The sequence below is a fragment of the Oncorhynchus masou genome, chromosome 9 (genome assembly GCF_036934945.1).
Source record: "Oncorhynchus masou masou isolate Uvic2021 chromosome 9, UVic_Omas_1.1, whole genome shotgun sequence".
Taxonomy (NCBI): Eukaryota; Metazoa; Chordata; class Actinopteri; order Salmoniformes; family Salmonidae; genus Oncorhynchus; species Oncorhynchus masou.
The window spans coordinates 61,991,263-62,007,736 of NC_088220.1; the positions used below are offsets into that span (position 1 = coordinate 61,991,263).

A 16,474-nucleotide genomic window follows, 5' to 3' on the forward strand; every position below is an offset into this window, starting at 1 on the left:
ATGGAACAGCTGGGACTGTGAAGAGACACATACAGAGGAACAGACACATGCTTTACACATACATGATAAGACACGCACACTGAATTTTGTATTGTAGATATGTGGTAGCAGAGTAGTGGCCTGCGGGAACGCACTTAATGTGTTGTGAAAAGTGTTAAGTAATGTCATGTAATATTTTAAATTGTATATAAAACTGCCTTAATGTTACTGGACCCCAGGTAAAACAGCTGCTGCCTTTAGTTCAGGTCATTAGGAGTAACAACATGCCATAGTTAAATTGTGGCTTCACTATTTCACTCTGGTCCGTGGCGGTGCCCTCAACGCATTCAGTCGGCACCCACTTTTGGGGAAGGTATTCAATCATCTTTCATGAGTTCTTATAAGGACATCAGAAAGGGCATGTTGTAGGTTACTTCACATGCTTATTGAAGAGGCTAATGTTCACCTTTAGGAGGGGACTTCAACTTACGGTCTGCCCTCAAAAGGGACCATTGTCAACATGCCATCAACTAAGTCCAAAAAAAGGGGAAGAAATAATGGGATGTGGGAACGAAAGGGGAAAAGTTTTTTCCAGATTGACAGAGTAAAAGGTTGATGGTTAGACTATATAATACAGTCTCAGAGAAACAATTAAAGGATATGAAACCAAATTCAACATAACAGTAGTTGTGGTTGGCAACAATACCCTGTTTTGTTCCTGTTGGAGCGAGGTAGAGGGTTTAACTGCCACTACTGTTGCATTCAGAGGACCAGGCAGCTTCGTGCTTTCCATAGGACCGCTCGCTTCAACCGGTTCCGGGTTGGAGCGAGCGGTCGCATCTACACTTCGGTCCGCAGGTAGTATAACTTTTCATTACATTTCATTATAGTACAACGGTTTGATTTGTCTAATCTTAGCAATTTCTTCTTAGCTAGCTACATAGCCGTCTTTGTATCAAAGATAATTGCGTAATTATCGTATTTCGTCGTCCTAACGTAGTCTACACTGCTTTCTGCCCAGCAGCTAGCTAACGTCCACTAGCAAAGCAGCTAGCTAACGTCCACTAGCACTGTAGAAACTATTACACTCAATGACTCGATTAGTGTAGTGTTAGCTAGCTACATAGTTGTCTTTGCTGTCTTCGTATCCAAGGTAATTGTGTAGCTTAGAGTGTGTAGACTTAGAGTGATTATCTTAATTTACCGAGGTTAGCTAGCCAGCTATTTGTCGTCCTTAACGTAGGAGTCACTGCTAGCTAGCTAGCCAACAGCTAGCCAACGTCTTCCGAATTGAACTTCAACAACCCGGTCAACATTCCGCCTCGCTCCACAGGTAGTATCACATTTTCATTTCACTTCATTACAGTACAACGGTTTGATTTGTTTGATCGTAGCTAGCTAGCTACTTAGCCGTCTTTGTATCTAAGACAATTGTGTAGTCTGGAGCGATTTTCTAGGTTAGCTAGCCAGCTATTGTCGTTCTTTTAACGTAACGTTACGTAATCAACACTGCTAGCTAGCCAGCTAGCCCCCGAATAGCAGCACTGTAGAAACTATTACACTCGACGGAACGACTTGATTAGTGTAGTGTCAACAACGTAGCCACTGCCAGCTAGCCTACTCCAGCAGTACTGTATAATTTCAATCATTTTAGTCAATAAGATTCTTGCTACGTAAGCTTAACGTTCTGAACATTCGACAAGTGTAGTCCACTTGTCTTTCCAATCTCCTTTGCATTAGCGTAGCCTCTTCTGTAGCCTGTCAACTATGTGTCTATCTATCCCTGTTCTCTCCTCTCTGCACAGACCATACAAACGCTCCACACCGCGTGGCCGCGGCCACCCTAATCTGGTGGTCCCAGCGCGCACGACCCACGTGGGGTTCCAGGTCTCCGGTAGCCTCTGGAACTGCCGATCTGCGGCCAACAAGGCAGAGTTCATCTCAGCCTATGCCTCCCTCCAGTCCCTCGACTTCTTGGCACTGACGGAAACATGGATCACCACAGACAACACTGCTACTCCTACTGCTCTCTCTTCGTCCGCCCACGTGTTCTCGCACACCCCGAGAGCTTCTGGTCAGCGGGGTGGTGGCACCGGGATCCTCATCTCTCCCAAGTGGTCATTCTCTCTTTCTCCCCTTACCCATCTGTCTATCGCCTCCTTTGAATTCCATGCTGTCACAGTTACCAGCCCTTTCAAGCTTAACATCCTTATCATTTATCGCCCTCCAGGTTCCCTCGGAGAGTTCATCAATGAGCTTGATGCCTTGATAAGCTCCTTTCCTGAGGACGGCTCACCTCTCACAGTCCTGGGCGACTTTAACCTCCCCACGTCTACCTTTGACTCATTCCTCTCTGCCTCCTTCTTTCCACTCCTCTCCTCTTTTGACCTCACCCTCTCACCTTCCCCCCTACTCACAAGGCAGGCAATACGCTCGACCTCATCTTTACTAGATGCTGTTCTTCCACTAACCTCATTGCAACTCCCCTCCAAGTCTCCGACCACTACCTTGTATCCTTTTCCCTCTCGCTCTCATCCAACACTTCCCACACTGCCCCTACTCGGATGGTATCGCGCCGTCCCAACCTTCGCTCTCTCTCCCCCGCTACTCTCTCCTCTTCCATCCTATCATCTCTTCCCTCTGCTCATACCTTCTCCAACCTATCTCCTGATTCTGCCTCCTCAACCCTCCTCTCTTCCCTCCTCGCCTCCCTGCGGACCTGGCATCCTTTCACTCCCTCCTCTCTACATTTTCCTCCTCTGTCTCTGCTGCTAAAGCCACTTTCTTCCACTCTAAATTCCAAGCATCTGCCTCTAACCCTAGGAAGCTCTTTGCCACCTTCTCCTCCCTCCTGAATCCTCCCCCCCCCCCTCCCCCCTCCTCCCTCTCTGCAGATGACTTCGTCAACCATTTTGAAAAGAAGGTCGACGACATCCGATCCTCGTTTGCTAAGTCAAACGACACCACTGGTTCTGCTCACACTGCCCTACCCTGTGCTCTGACCTCTTTCTCCCCTCTCTCTCCAGATGAAATCTCGCTTCGTGACGGCCGGCCGCCCAACAACCTGCCCGCTTGACCCTATCCCCTCCTCTCTTCTCCAGACCATTTCCGGAGACCTTCTCCCTTACCTCACCTCGCTCATCAACTCATCCCTGACCGCTGGCTACGTCCCTTCCGTCTTCAAGAGAGCGAGAGTTGCACCCCTTCTGAAAAAACCTACACTCGATCCCTCCGATGTCAACAACTACAGACCAGTATCCCTTCTTTCTTTTCTCTCCAAAACTCTTGAACGTGCCGTCCTTGGCCAGCTCTCCCGCTATCTCTCTCAGAATGACCTTCTTGATCCAAATCAGTCAGGTTTCAAGACTAGTCATTCAACTGAGACTGCTCTTCTCTGTATCACGGAGGCGCTCCGCACTGCTAAAGCTAACTCTCTCTCCTCTGCTCTCATCCTTCTAGACCTATCGGCTGCGTTCGACACTGTGAACCATCAGATCCTCCTCTCCACCCTCTCCGAGTTGGGCATCTCCGGCGCGGCCCACGCTTGGATTGCGTCCTACCTGACAGGTCGCTCCTACCAGGTGGCGTGGCGAGAATCTGTCTCCTCGCCACGCGCTCTCACCACTGGTGTCCCCCAGGGCTCTGATCTAGGCCCTCTCCTATTCTCGCTATACACCAAGTCACTTGGCTCTGTCATAACCTCACATGGTCTCTCCTATCATTGCTATGCAGACAACACACAATTAATCTTCTCCTTTCCCCCTTCTGATGACCAGGTGACGAATCGCATCTCTGCATGTCTGGCAGACATATCAGTGTGGATGACGGATCACCACCTCAAGCTGAATCTCGGCAAGACGGAGCTGCTCTTCCTCCCGGGGAAGGACTGCCCGTTCCATGATCTCGCCATCACGGTTGACAACTCCATTGTTTCCTCCTCCCAGAGCGCTAAGAACCTTGGCGTGATCCTGGACAACACCCTGTCGTTCTCAACTAACATCAAGGCGGTGGCCCGTTCCTGTAGGTTCATGCTCTACAACATCCGCAGAGTACGCCCCTGCCTCACACAGGAAGCGGCGCAGGTCCTAATCCAGGCACTTGTCATCTCCCGTCTGGATTACTGCAACTCGCTGTTGGCTGGGCTCCCTGCCTGTGCCATCAAACCCCTACAACTCATCCAGAACGCCGCAGCCCGTCTGGTGTTCAACCTTACCAAGTTCTCTCACGTCACCCCGCTCCTCCGCTCTCTCCACTGGCTTCCAGTTGAAGCTCGCATCCGCTACAAGACCATGGTGCTTGCCTACGGAGCTGTGAGGGGAACGGCACCGCAGTACCTCCAGGCTCTAATCAGGCCCTACACCCAAACAAGGGCACTGCGTTCATCCACCTCTGGCCTGCTCGCCTCCCTACCACTGAGGAAGTACAGTTCCCGCTCAGCCCAGTCAAAACTGTTCGCTGCTCTGGCCCCCAATGGTGGAACAAACTCCCTCACGACGCCAGGACAGCGGAGTCAATCACCACCTTCCGGAGACACCTGAAACCCCACCTCTTCAAGGAATACCTAGGATAGGATAAGTAATCCTTCTCACCCCCCTCCCCCTTAATGATTTAGATGCACTATTGTAAAGTGGCTGTTCCACTGGATGTCAGAAGGTGAATTCACCAATTTGTAAGTCGCTCTGGATAAGAGCGTCTGCTAAATGACTTAAATGTAAATGTATGTGTATGGCAGGTTGACGATTATTGCCATGAGTCTTTTCCTGGAGGCAGAACTGAGCAATTTCCACTTAGCTGCAAAGTTAAACTGTGCTATATTGTACAAATTAAAAGGTTCGGGTTAGGAGTGTGTTTAAGGTTCGGGTTCAAATCCGATTTGATGACTTTGTGGCTGTGTCAGCTAGTGACCACTCTGCAGAGCTGCCTCCAGAACAAGATTAATGACAAAAAACGCCAACCTGCATGTGTGTGTGTGTGTGTGTGTGTGTGTGTGTAGACATGGGAAATGCAGTCACAAGCCACAGCGAGCCATAAAGAAACTGTACAGCATGTTGTTATTGACCTCAAGCGACGAAAGCACATTTCTACTGCAGGCAATTCAAAAAGTCAGCACACTTATTTCTATCTACTAAAACTACAGTAGAGTAATTCTGGTGCCATCGTTCAATGTCCGGATGTGAAATTGACTTTATTAAGCGTGAGTATAGTCAGACTATGCATTTACTTCAGAAAATGTTCATTTCCCCATCCTGGAGGAAATGCTTTATTTTACAGCATCTTAAGTGAAATGATAGAACGTCCCGTAAAATACGTTGAAACCTGCAGACTAGATGGGAGATGCCCCATTGGCCACCAAAGTCCTGCCAGTCTGGTGTGACACATTCATACATACAGTAGACTCAGAATGTCCAAATATAATTAATTATAGTTCTGTGGAAATCACCTATAAAAAAACAACTAATTTCTAAGCGAATTCCCTTGAAAATGTCTGCACATTGTGGAGTGTTTGGTTTAATGCTTGAGTAGAACACACATAACTGCACCACATATCCCACTTTCACAAAATGCTTGAAGACATGGCTAAAGGTCAATCAGATTTGTGAACATGGTCCCTAGCTGTGTGTTGTCGCTTTCCATGTTGTCTGTAGCTTGTGAGGTGTGGAAACACTTTGTTGCTTTTATGAATTTTGTCTTGTTGCTTTTTTGTCCTGTTGCTCTGTCTGTATGCTACGTCTTGCTTGTCCTATGTTGCTCTGTCTGTATGCTACGTCTTGCTTGTCCTATGTTGCTCTGTCTGTATGCTACGTCTTGCTTGTCCTGTTGCTCTGTCTGTATGCTACGTCTTGCTTGTCCTGTTGCTCTGTCTGTATGCTACGTCTTGCTTGTCCTATGTTGCTCTGTCTGTATGCTACGTCTTGCTTGTCCTGTTGCTCTGTCTGTATGCTACGTCTTGCTTGTCCTATGTTGCTCTGTCTGTATGCTACGTCTTGCTTGTCCTGTTGCTCTGTCTGTATGCTACGTCTTGCTTGTCCTGTTGCTCTGTCTGTATGCTACGTCTTGCTTGTCCTATGTTGCTCTGTCTGTATGCTACGTCTTGCTTGTCCTGTTGCTCTGTCTGTATGCTACGTCTTGCTTGTCCTATGTTGCTCTGTCTGTATGCTACGTCTTGCTTGTCCTGTTGCTCTGTCTGTATGCTACGTCTTGCTTGTCCTATGTTGCTCTGTCTGTATGCTACGTCTTGCTTGTCCTGTTGCTCTGTCTGTATGCTACGTCTTGCTTGTCCTATGTTGCTCTGTCTGTATGCTACGTCTTGCTTGTCCTATGTTGCTCTGTCTGTATGCTACGTCTTGCTTGTCCTGTTGCTCTGTCTGTATGCTACGTCTTGCTTGTCCTATGTTGCTCGGTCTGTATGCTACGTCTTGCTTGTCCTATGTTGCTCTGTCTGTATGCTACGTCTTGCTTGTCCGATGTTGCTCTGTCGGTATGCTACGTCTTGCTTGTCCTATGTTGCTCTGTCGGTATGCTACGTCTTGCTTGTCCGATGTTGCTCTGTCGGTATGCTACGTCTTGCTTGTCCTATGTTGCTGTTGTCTATATTGTAATTGTTTTTAATAACCTGCCCAGGGACTGCTGTTGAAAATTAGCCGGCTGGCTAAAACCGGCACTTTTACTGAAACGTTGATTAATGTGCACTGTCCCTGTAAATATAAAATAAACTCAACAACTCCAGTGAGGTTCACCCTTGTGGCTTACCCAGGTGCAGGTGGTGATGTGGTGAACGTGTGCTCTGCTCTGTGTGAATGCTGTTGTTGTTTAGATCAGTACAGAGGGCTCTGTGTGTTTGGGTGAGACTGGGCTATTAAAGAGACATAATGGAGAGTGAGATGGGTGGGCAATACAGACACACACAGCTCTGCCAGAACAGCACAAGGGAAGTCAGGTGCTCATCCTACATACTTTCTAAATGTAATCCGTTACAGTTGTTCGTTACCTGTCCAAAATGGCAATCAGTAATGTAACGTTTGGCTTAACCAAACTCAGTAATGTAACGTTTGGCTTAACCAAACTCAGTAATGTAACGTTTGGCTTAACCAAACTCAGTAATGTAACGTTTGGCTTAACCAAACTCAGTAATGTAACGTTTGGCTTAACCAAACTCAGTAATGTAACGCTTGGCTTAACCAAACTCAGTAATGTAACGCTTGGCTTAACCAAACTCAGTAATGTAACGCTTTGGCTTAACCAAACTCAGTAATGTAACGTTTGGCTTAACCAAACTCAGTAATGTAACGTTTGGCTTAACCAAACTCAGTATTGTAACGTTTGGCTTAACCAAACTCAGTAATGTAACGTTTGGCTTAACCAAACTCAGTAATGTAACGTTTGGCTTAACCAAACTCAGTAATGTAACGTTTGGCTTAACCAAACTCAGTAATGTAATCTGATTTCTTTTGGATCACTTTTCCCTTAAGGAGGCATTAGAAAACAAAACGATCCATCAAATGCATTTGGTGTGTCATCATAGTGGTATCTGACTTGTGGAACAAACTTAAACTTGCGCCTTTTTTGAAAATGTTGAATTGAATGTGTTGTGTCAATGCATATTCTCAAACATCCTTCTGATTTTTTTTTTTTTTTTTTTAAAGAGCCAAGGCGGCATCTGTAGTATCTGTAATGTGATTACAATATTTTTGCTGGTAACGTAACCATTCATTTTTTTGTAATCAGATTACATATAATCAGTTACTCCCCAACTCTGTAAGTACCCATATATATTACAGCACATCTACAGTAGACTGGTGCTCTAAGACTAGAGCAAAATGCCATTAAACTGACACCATCAGACAGGAAGAGAGTCCCAGTCAATAATATCTGCACTGCCGCAGCAGCAGGTAGGCTAACTCTCCAAAACCAATACACACGCACAGTGCAATCAGCTGTTGTTACATTAATCAATATAGACATCTTAACATCCCTATTAAAGACTGGTGCCTCCCCTCTCACAACAGGCAACCAGCACCCAGCTGCAGTGGTGCCAGAACACAAGGCAACAACAACCAACATGTGTTTAGAGTCATGGGAAGCCATGCACATCATACTAAGCACTTCACAGTATAAATCTTTGTTGAGAGGAAGAGTGTCAAGCCTAATGCAGAATTATGCTCACACAGAACACACACCGACTGATATTTATACCAAACTGACTGAAGGCAACTTGTAGTGTTGTGTTGCAGACTGTGTGATATAGTGGTAAACCTCAAGCATATGCTCAGGGGAGAAGCTGGCAATGCTGACAAAGACAAATAGTTTCATTACCACTATAGTGGAGGAGTAAACACTACAGACCAAACACACACACACACACACACACACACACATACCTCAGAGTCGCTGTTTGTTTCAGAGTTTGCTGCCATTTTCTCCTTTGGGACCCCAATGACATGAAAATAAAAGCCCCCAATAGAAGACAGAACCCAAATCAAAAGAGAGATCAGAGGAGACGGTAAACAGGCCTTGAAAAGCTCCTCAGTCCTACTGTCACTTCACCTCTCACAGAATACACCTCAGTACCCAAACACACCCATTTCTCCTACCCTCATCCAATCAATTGATATCAAATCTACATAACCAGACCCCTTGCTACAGACTTCAGGGCTCTGTTTTGCATGCCCCGTGGCTCATTGTCAACCACTCTGTGTGGTGTATATTTGAATAATCCCACCCCTTTCTCAGTTCTGACCAATGTGTGCAGCCCATGTATATTAGATGCAGCAGTAGCGCTGTCCTGTCACTCCTTCCTTCAGGAGAGATGCTGCACTGTTGGAAGCTTTACAACATCTGCCCTGTCTCCTTTTAAACAAGCCCCTACTGTCCTCATTCTGCACAGCCACAGCTTTGCTCCACAATGCACACACAGATGTTGTGCTTGTGCAAGATACATGCATGTGCATGTACTTTTCAATGTACGCAATGTGGATACAACGCGCGCACAGACACACACACTTTAGTCAGTCACCGTACGCAATGTGGATACAACGCACGCACACAGACACACACACACACACACACACACACTTTAGTCAGTCACCGTACGCAATGTGGATACAACGCGCGCACACAGACACACACACACACTTTAGTCAGTCACCGTACTAGGCCATAATATACAAGATTTACCATAATCTGTCTGGTATTATGCATTACTCATTCTTAGGGAATTTGGTTTGAGATTACAGCAAGGTTTAAAAGTCAAATGAATGGGCACAGCAGAAAGACTGAGCCACATACATTATCTCTTGACTTAAATGACTTAAATGTTGTAATGCCTTAATAAAGGCAGTCCAGAACTGAAGCAGGAACATGATTCTCTCAGTTCAGCAGCATTCAGACAGACTCATAGGCTTAACCAGAGTCATTGTCCTCAATATGTAGATTAAGAAGCACAACGACAGACAAGACCAGACCAGACAAGACCAGACAGACAATTCAGATAATCTAGGACGACGAGAGAAAGAGAGCGCTGGGCTTCAGACCACACACATTCATCTTCCTTTGACAGATTTGCTGTGAGAGGAATTCACAGTCAGCCTCTGGGAGGAGAGGCTGTCTGGACTACTGTGGACCACTACCAGATCCAGATCCCAACCTATAGGATCATCACTGTCAGCGACCAACATATAGACAGTGCAATGAATACTGTAAGCAGTAGACAGTATCCTCTTATACAGACCATACAGTATGGTAAAAACCCACTAAGATCCTGTAAAGCTGTGAGTAATGTGCAGGGCCGGCTGGAGGGTGAGGGGGGCATTCCCATTTCCACGCAGACTGGAGTGCCATGCCCACTTTCCTGTGGTGTCAATACTACTGCCTGTAGTACTGAAAGTCTGTTGAAAGGAGACCAGGTCCTGTATTCACAAAGCGTCTTAAGAGTGCTGATCCAGGTCTGCCCTCTTATTCATTATGATTTAACAGACTGAACTGATCCTAGAACAGCACTCATACTCTAAGACACTTTGTAAATATGGGCCCTGGTCCTCTCAAACTCTCATCAGGGACTGATAATCAGGATTGTCTGAAGGAGCTAACTGCATGCCCCAAGAGATGGGATGACACACACACACACACACACAGCTCAGACAGACTAGATAACACTATAATAAACAGCTGTCTTTGGAGACTCCACCAGAACATATTCCCAAATATAATTAAAATGCCTGGCTCCTCCCAGTTTACATTGTAGGGTCATCCGGCACGGGGCCAGAATGGCATACCTGATGATGAAACTACTATTCACTGACAAACAGGATACATGTTATTCGAACTCCCCAAAATGGCCTCTGCATCTGTGACAAGAACAGTCTTGTTTCATAATTGGAACAGTAGGGAAAAAGTCAGATGTAAATCAGATGCACTTAGATCAGATACAAATTTGAGTCATTTACTGTGTAAACCTTTGGTCAACAGACCTTCATCAAATGGAAAACAAGTGAGACAGGAAAACACATGGTTGCTCAAACTGTGCTCCTGTGTCTGAGGCACGTAGCACTGTAGACACTTGGTCCTCAGACTCCCCTGGGTACAACACTGACACCAGAGTGAGCTGGCAGAGAGAAGGTGGCGCCATCTAGTGCCCTCCACATGAAACAGCTTGTCAAACACTCATACACACACCCGAAAATGACAACAACCCCACATCATAAAATAACACCTGATGCCAATGACAAATGCCAATGGCTATTATAAATAGCAGAGCATTGCATCACACTAGTGGGACAGTAATTGTAATGCACACAGCGATCTAACTGAACACACACAGAAATGCTACTGCCCTGTAGACAAGGACAACATACACCCCAAGTATAGTTCAGGCATGTGATGTGTGTGAGACAGGGTCTCTCTCTAGGGGTAGGGCAGCAGACAATGCAACCTGGCTCTTATGAAGCCAGGGTAGGCTAAGCCGAATAGGCTCAAAGGTACTGCTATTCTCCACTGAGGTTAATTCAGGACATGTAAATCATTCCGAGAACACAGAGTTTTCACAATAGAGACCAAAATGCCTTATCAGCATTCTCAGATCAACTAAAATCATTAAAAACACATTGATCACAAGAAGAATTCAAGAATCTAACAGCTCTCACCGAACTTCCACATCACCAGTTATTGACCGCCTCTGCATGAACAAGAACATCAGTTCACAGCAGCCCTGGCCCCCACATGAGGAGAAGTCCTTAGTGCTGAACCTGCACTTCCTCCTCCATTCAATTAAGGTCCTTTATCTGACCCAGCTAAAGTTCCTGTTGGAACCAGGCTGCACAACCAGCATTCCTCGACCCTCTGTTCTGTTTTATCCTTGACAAGCCGGTGTGGAGAAACAATCGGCTCGTGAGGTCGTGGCGAGGAGGTGTTCCGTCAGAGGGCTGAGGAAATGAGAGGCCATCAGAGATGAATAGAGGGAGGGAAGGGAAGAGAGGGGGAGAGAGAGATGGAAGGAGAACTCCTATTATCAATTACTTAGGTATGACCCTCAGTATATATTCCAGAGGAAACACTGAGTGCCAATGGCACATGATCCCATATCTTTAGATGCATTTTCCCCCTCTAATGCTCCGTTGGATAGTTCTCTATGAAAGCAATGGCCTTTAGATGGATACAGGCTTCTGGATAGTTCCCACTCGGTAACAAACCACTGCACTACAACCAGTGTGCCTACCCAGTCTCTGCAGTGAGTGTAGAATTCGATGGCACTCCTGTGCAGGGTTGGCCAGTGTGGCCCCAGTCATCCATCCATACCTCCTCTGTCCAAAATGGGCTCTCTCGCACTCTCTCCCTCTCCGACCAGAAGTCATGGTGGACAAGCACAGATCCAAGTGATACCTCTCCAAGTGATACCGCTCCAAGTGATACCGCTCCAAGTGATACCGCTCCAAGTGATACCGCTCCAAGTGATACCGCTCCAAGTGATACCGCTCCAAGTGATACCGCTACAAGTGATACCGCTACAAGTGATACCGCTACAAGTGATACCTCTACAAGTGATACCTCTACAAGTGATACCTCTACAAGTGATACCTCTACAAGTGATACCTCTACAAGTGATACCTCTACACGGTAGAACTGTTTTCCAGCAACTCAAAAGGCTGTAGGGGCTGTTTTAGCTGCTTTATTGTGTTGACGTCTCAAGAGAGAGGGCTGCTACGGAAGCACCAGAGAACGACACACCTTTATAATAGGTTGATTATAGTTGGCCATTTGAACTGTATTTGTTATGGTCTTATTTAAAACAAACATTTTTTAGGTGAGTGTATAAATATATTTTTGTTGCTGTTTATACGGTTCTGTGTTCCAGTTACAGAAGCCAAGCTGAACAAAGGTCTGCATTTCCATTTAGCTATAAATAAATAGCCCTGAATTATCCCCGTCCCTACACCTTTGACAGAGACCTGGGGCCTTCTGTCAGACTAGAGCTTTACCATTCACTCTACTCTCACCCATTTACCCAAAGCTGAGGAAACCAGAGACCTGGGGCCTTCTGTCAGACTAGAGCTTTACCATTCACTCTACTCTCAACCATTTACCCAAAGCTGAGGAAACCAGAGACCTGGGGCCTTCTGTCAGACTAGAGCTTTACCATTCACTCTACTCTCACCCATTTACCCAAAGCTGAGGAAACCAGAGACCTGGGGCCTTCTGTCAGACTAGAGCTTTACCATTCACTCTACTCTCACCCATTTACCCAAAGCTGAGGAAACCAGAGACCTGGGGCCTTCTGTCAGACTAGAGCTTTACCATTCACTCTACTCTCACCCATTTACCCAAAGCTGAGGAAACCAGAGACCTGGGGCCTTCTGTCAGACTAGAGCTTTACCATTCACTCTACTCTCACCCATTTACCCAAAGCTGAGGAAACCAGAGACCTGGGTCCTTCTGTCAGACTAGAGCTTTACCATTCACTCTACTCTCACCCATTTACCCAAAGCTGAGGAAACCAGAGACCTGGGGCCTTCTGTCAGACTAGAGCTTTACCATTCACTCTACTCTCACCCATTTACCCAAAGCTGAGGAAACCAGAGACCTGGGTCCTTCTGTCAGACTAGAGCTTTACCATTCACTCTACTCTCACCCATTTACCCAAAGCTGAGGAAACCAGAGACCTGGGGCCTTCTGTCAGACTAGAGCTTTACCATTCACTCTACTCTCACCCATTTACCCAAAGCTGAGGAAACCAGAGATTATTATTGCTTTTCAATGACCCCCAGATCACCGTAAAGCTCAAACTGCAGCTGAATAATTACTTTCAATTCCAGACAGAGAACAAAGCACTTTGTTGTAAACCTGCATGGGAAGGTATTGTTAATGTTTATCTAGACTAGCTAGGGTCTGTTAGTACCCAAACAGTGACGTTGATGTTTATCTAGACTAGCTAGGGTCTGTTAGTACCCAAACAGTGACGTTGATGTTTATCTAGACTAGCTAGGGTCTGTTAGTACCCAAACAGTGACGTTGATGTTTATCTAGACTAGCTAGGGTCTGTTAGTACCCAAGTACTGCAGGTCTGTTGTACCCAAACAGTGGAGGAAGAGAAAATATGCAGCCAGACAACAGACACCTGAATCTGCAAATAACCAAGACAGACAAAACGATGTATGAACATCTGGTTAGTAGCTGGGTTGTGAACAGAGTTTTGCCCTTTGAGAGTGAGGTCAGTGTGTGAAACTGTGGACTATTACTAAACGGTTACAGTGCATTCCAGACAGCCTGTCGTCCTCATTACATGAATATAATACCACCTTGTGTGATCTCAAGCGCCAAAAACAGGCCTTATCAAAATGTTGACTTTAAAGAGGGGCCAGGAGTAAATTAGGACTGATGGTTGCCGTTGGACACAGTGTTGACATTGTGTGGTGAGCAGATTTAATAAGGGAGGGAGTGATGTCAGCGTCTGGACTGAACTTCCTGTCTTGCTCAGTAGAGGAGGGTCTTGTCTAAAGGAAGTGAAGAACAACAGGTATCGCGACATCTCTAACTTTAACAAAACTATAGTGACACTAGATGGCAACTATTCTTTTGGCTAAATTGAAAACCAAACCTGTGGTTTTCCACATGGAGTGAAGGTGATGTATATTAGTTCCTAAAAAGGTTAGATCATTCCTCAATGGATGACATTAAATACTTATTAATCTCATAACTGTCATAAGCAAAGGTTGCACCTGGTGACCCTGCATGCTGGTTTTTCTGTCTGACCACATCTCTCTCTGAATACGTTGTCACATTCGTGGGTCCCCCAACCCCTACAGCTACTAAAGCACTCTTATTACAAATTATTTACAGGACCAGTATCCATTTCTGCAGCAATGCAACGCTGCAAAGTACCAGTCATCCTGGCCTATTACACAGCTGCATGGAAAGACGGACACTCAGTTGTAGATCGACCTACAGTAGCCTAGTTATGATAGAATACGTCTGGAGAGGGAATCTGCACTCGTGTTTCTCTTTTCTGAATGTAGTTCTCTTCCCGGTTATCCCATTATGTCACAAGAGAGACCTGAGAGATGAGCCCAGATCAGTCTGCTGAAGGCCCGGGGAGGGGGGGGGGGCCTTATTACAACATTGTGAAGTGCTTATTACCACTTGCTACCAGTTTATTGGCTTTCTCACCTATTAGAAATAGTAGAACAGTGTTGTTATTGGACAAGTTCAGGTACTGTAGTACCTCCCGTTTCACTTTGGTTCAAAAAGTTATAAAAAACGTGATACGAGTTCTGGTTCTCCAAAAGGAACAGGGGCACTGATAAGAATGGTTGCGTCTTACCGCTGCACATACAAAGTGTTTAGGATTCAGAGCCACACCTTGTCTCGACATAGTCGGTCTGTATGGGCCAGTGTGCTGTCTCTGCTGTCTCTCCACGTCTTCCAGTGAATCACCACACTGACTACATAGTCTACTACCCTCTCTCATTTCCATTTTTACAAGGCAGTCAGGTCTAGAAAGGAGGGAAGGCTTTTAAGAAGGACACTCCAAGGAGACGGGAAGAAAACTCTTATATTAGAATGGAATCTGTGGGATAGTTTTAGTCAAGGGTCGAAATCCTTTGTTCTTAATGGATACGATATAGAACAGGTCCCATATTTGTAGACCAGGACTATTCAATGTCGGTCCTGGAGGGCCAAAACACTTCCAGGGCTCATCTTCTCCTTCTAATCAGGGACTAATTCAGACCTGGGATACCAGGTGAGTGCAATTAACTACCAGGTAGAAACAAAAATCAGAAGTGTTTTGGCCTTTCAGGACCGGAATTGAACAGCCCTCCTATAGACAACGATGGCCTGTGTTATGGAAGGAAATGTAATAATATTAGGGTTGGGCCGATATGATTTAATCGAATATTGTGATATTTAACATTGATGACATATTGTGAAGTGCAAGATGATTTATCTTGATGTGCAAGACTATAATCTATTTGAAGTTCACAAATCAAAACAGTTTTATCAGTCAGGCTGTATCAAGATGTTGAAAATTAAGTCTAAATGAATTAACTAAGACATATTTCTTCGCCATAAGAAGATTATTTCGTTAAAATGTGACTAATATCATAAACAACCACAAAAATAGCAGTCTAATGATTTAGTCATTAAAGGCGCAAAACGATTGCCTCAGATATTGCAATATTTGTAGTAGCATATCGTAGAACCCTAAATAATACAGCAATATTTGAACATATGGGCAAGTTCCAATGTGAGGAAATACTTGGTTTGGAGATGAAAGCGATTTGGCGTTAGTGATTCTTGCCATTGCTCAGTTCATAAGACAACACTTGAACACTACAGCCTAGTAGTAGAGATGTGCACAGTCTTGAACGCACGCGCACACACACACACACACACACTTCCTCCGGATAAGAACGGGGCTGAACAAAATGCTGAGATAAGAGAACATGAAAAGCTCAGTCTGCCTCTCCGAACACCACCATAACAGCTTCTCCCTGAATAGCTCTTCTGACTCACACCAACTGCCATTAGCTCAGAGCATTTCATAGAAATACTAAACAAGTGGTAATAATGATATGCTCATCCATAACAGCTAAATGAATGTTCTCAATGGGCTGAATAGCTCGATGACTAGGCTAACACCAGCTTATAATGTAGCGGATTTCTAATTATACAATATTCAGTTGCTCCATTTAGTGCAGTAGTATAACACACAGTCATGGACTCATTAACACATTGGACTCATCCATATCTGGATCCAATAACTGATGTTAAGTATAAAAGGCGCGACATCTTGTTTTGAACAGGTCACTCATCCCCTCTGCCCTCCAGCCAGCTCCCTCCTGGGTCATCTGCCTAGCGACTGAGTCCGTTCATGGTTCGTCTCCCAGGCGACCGGGGAGACCATAACAATATGAGTGACGTTCCTCAGCCTGTGATGAGGCTGTTAGAGTCTATGATTGACAGGTCAGACATTACACGTACACACATGCACGCACACTTGTGTGAT

At 45.5% G+C, this 16,474-nt stretch overlaps 1 protein-coding gene across 1 annotated transcript in view; it reads right to left on the reverse strand.

Moving 5' to 3' along the window:
- LOC135546403 (septin-4) overlaps window positions 1-8,517 on the reverse strand; it is a 30,567-nt gene extending 22,050 nt beyond the window's left edge. The window contains exon 1 of the mRNA XM_064974795.1: window positions 8,358-8,517. Coding sequence (XP_064830867.1) covers window positions 8,358-8,393 — 36 coding nt within the window. The 5' untranslated portion in view covers window positions 8,394-8,517. The remainder of the gene's footprint in view (window positions 1-8,357) is intronic.
- Window positions 8,518-16,474: the final 7,957 nt, after the last annotated feature.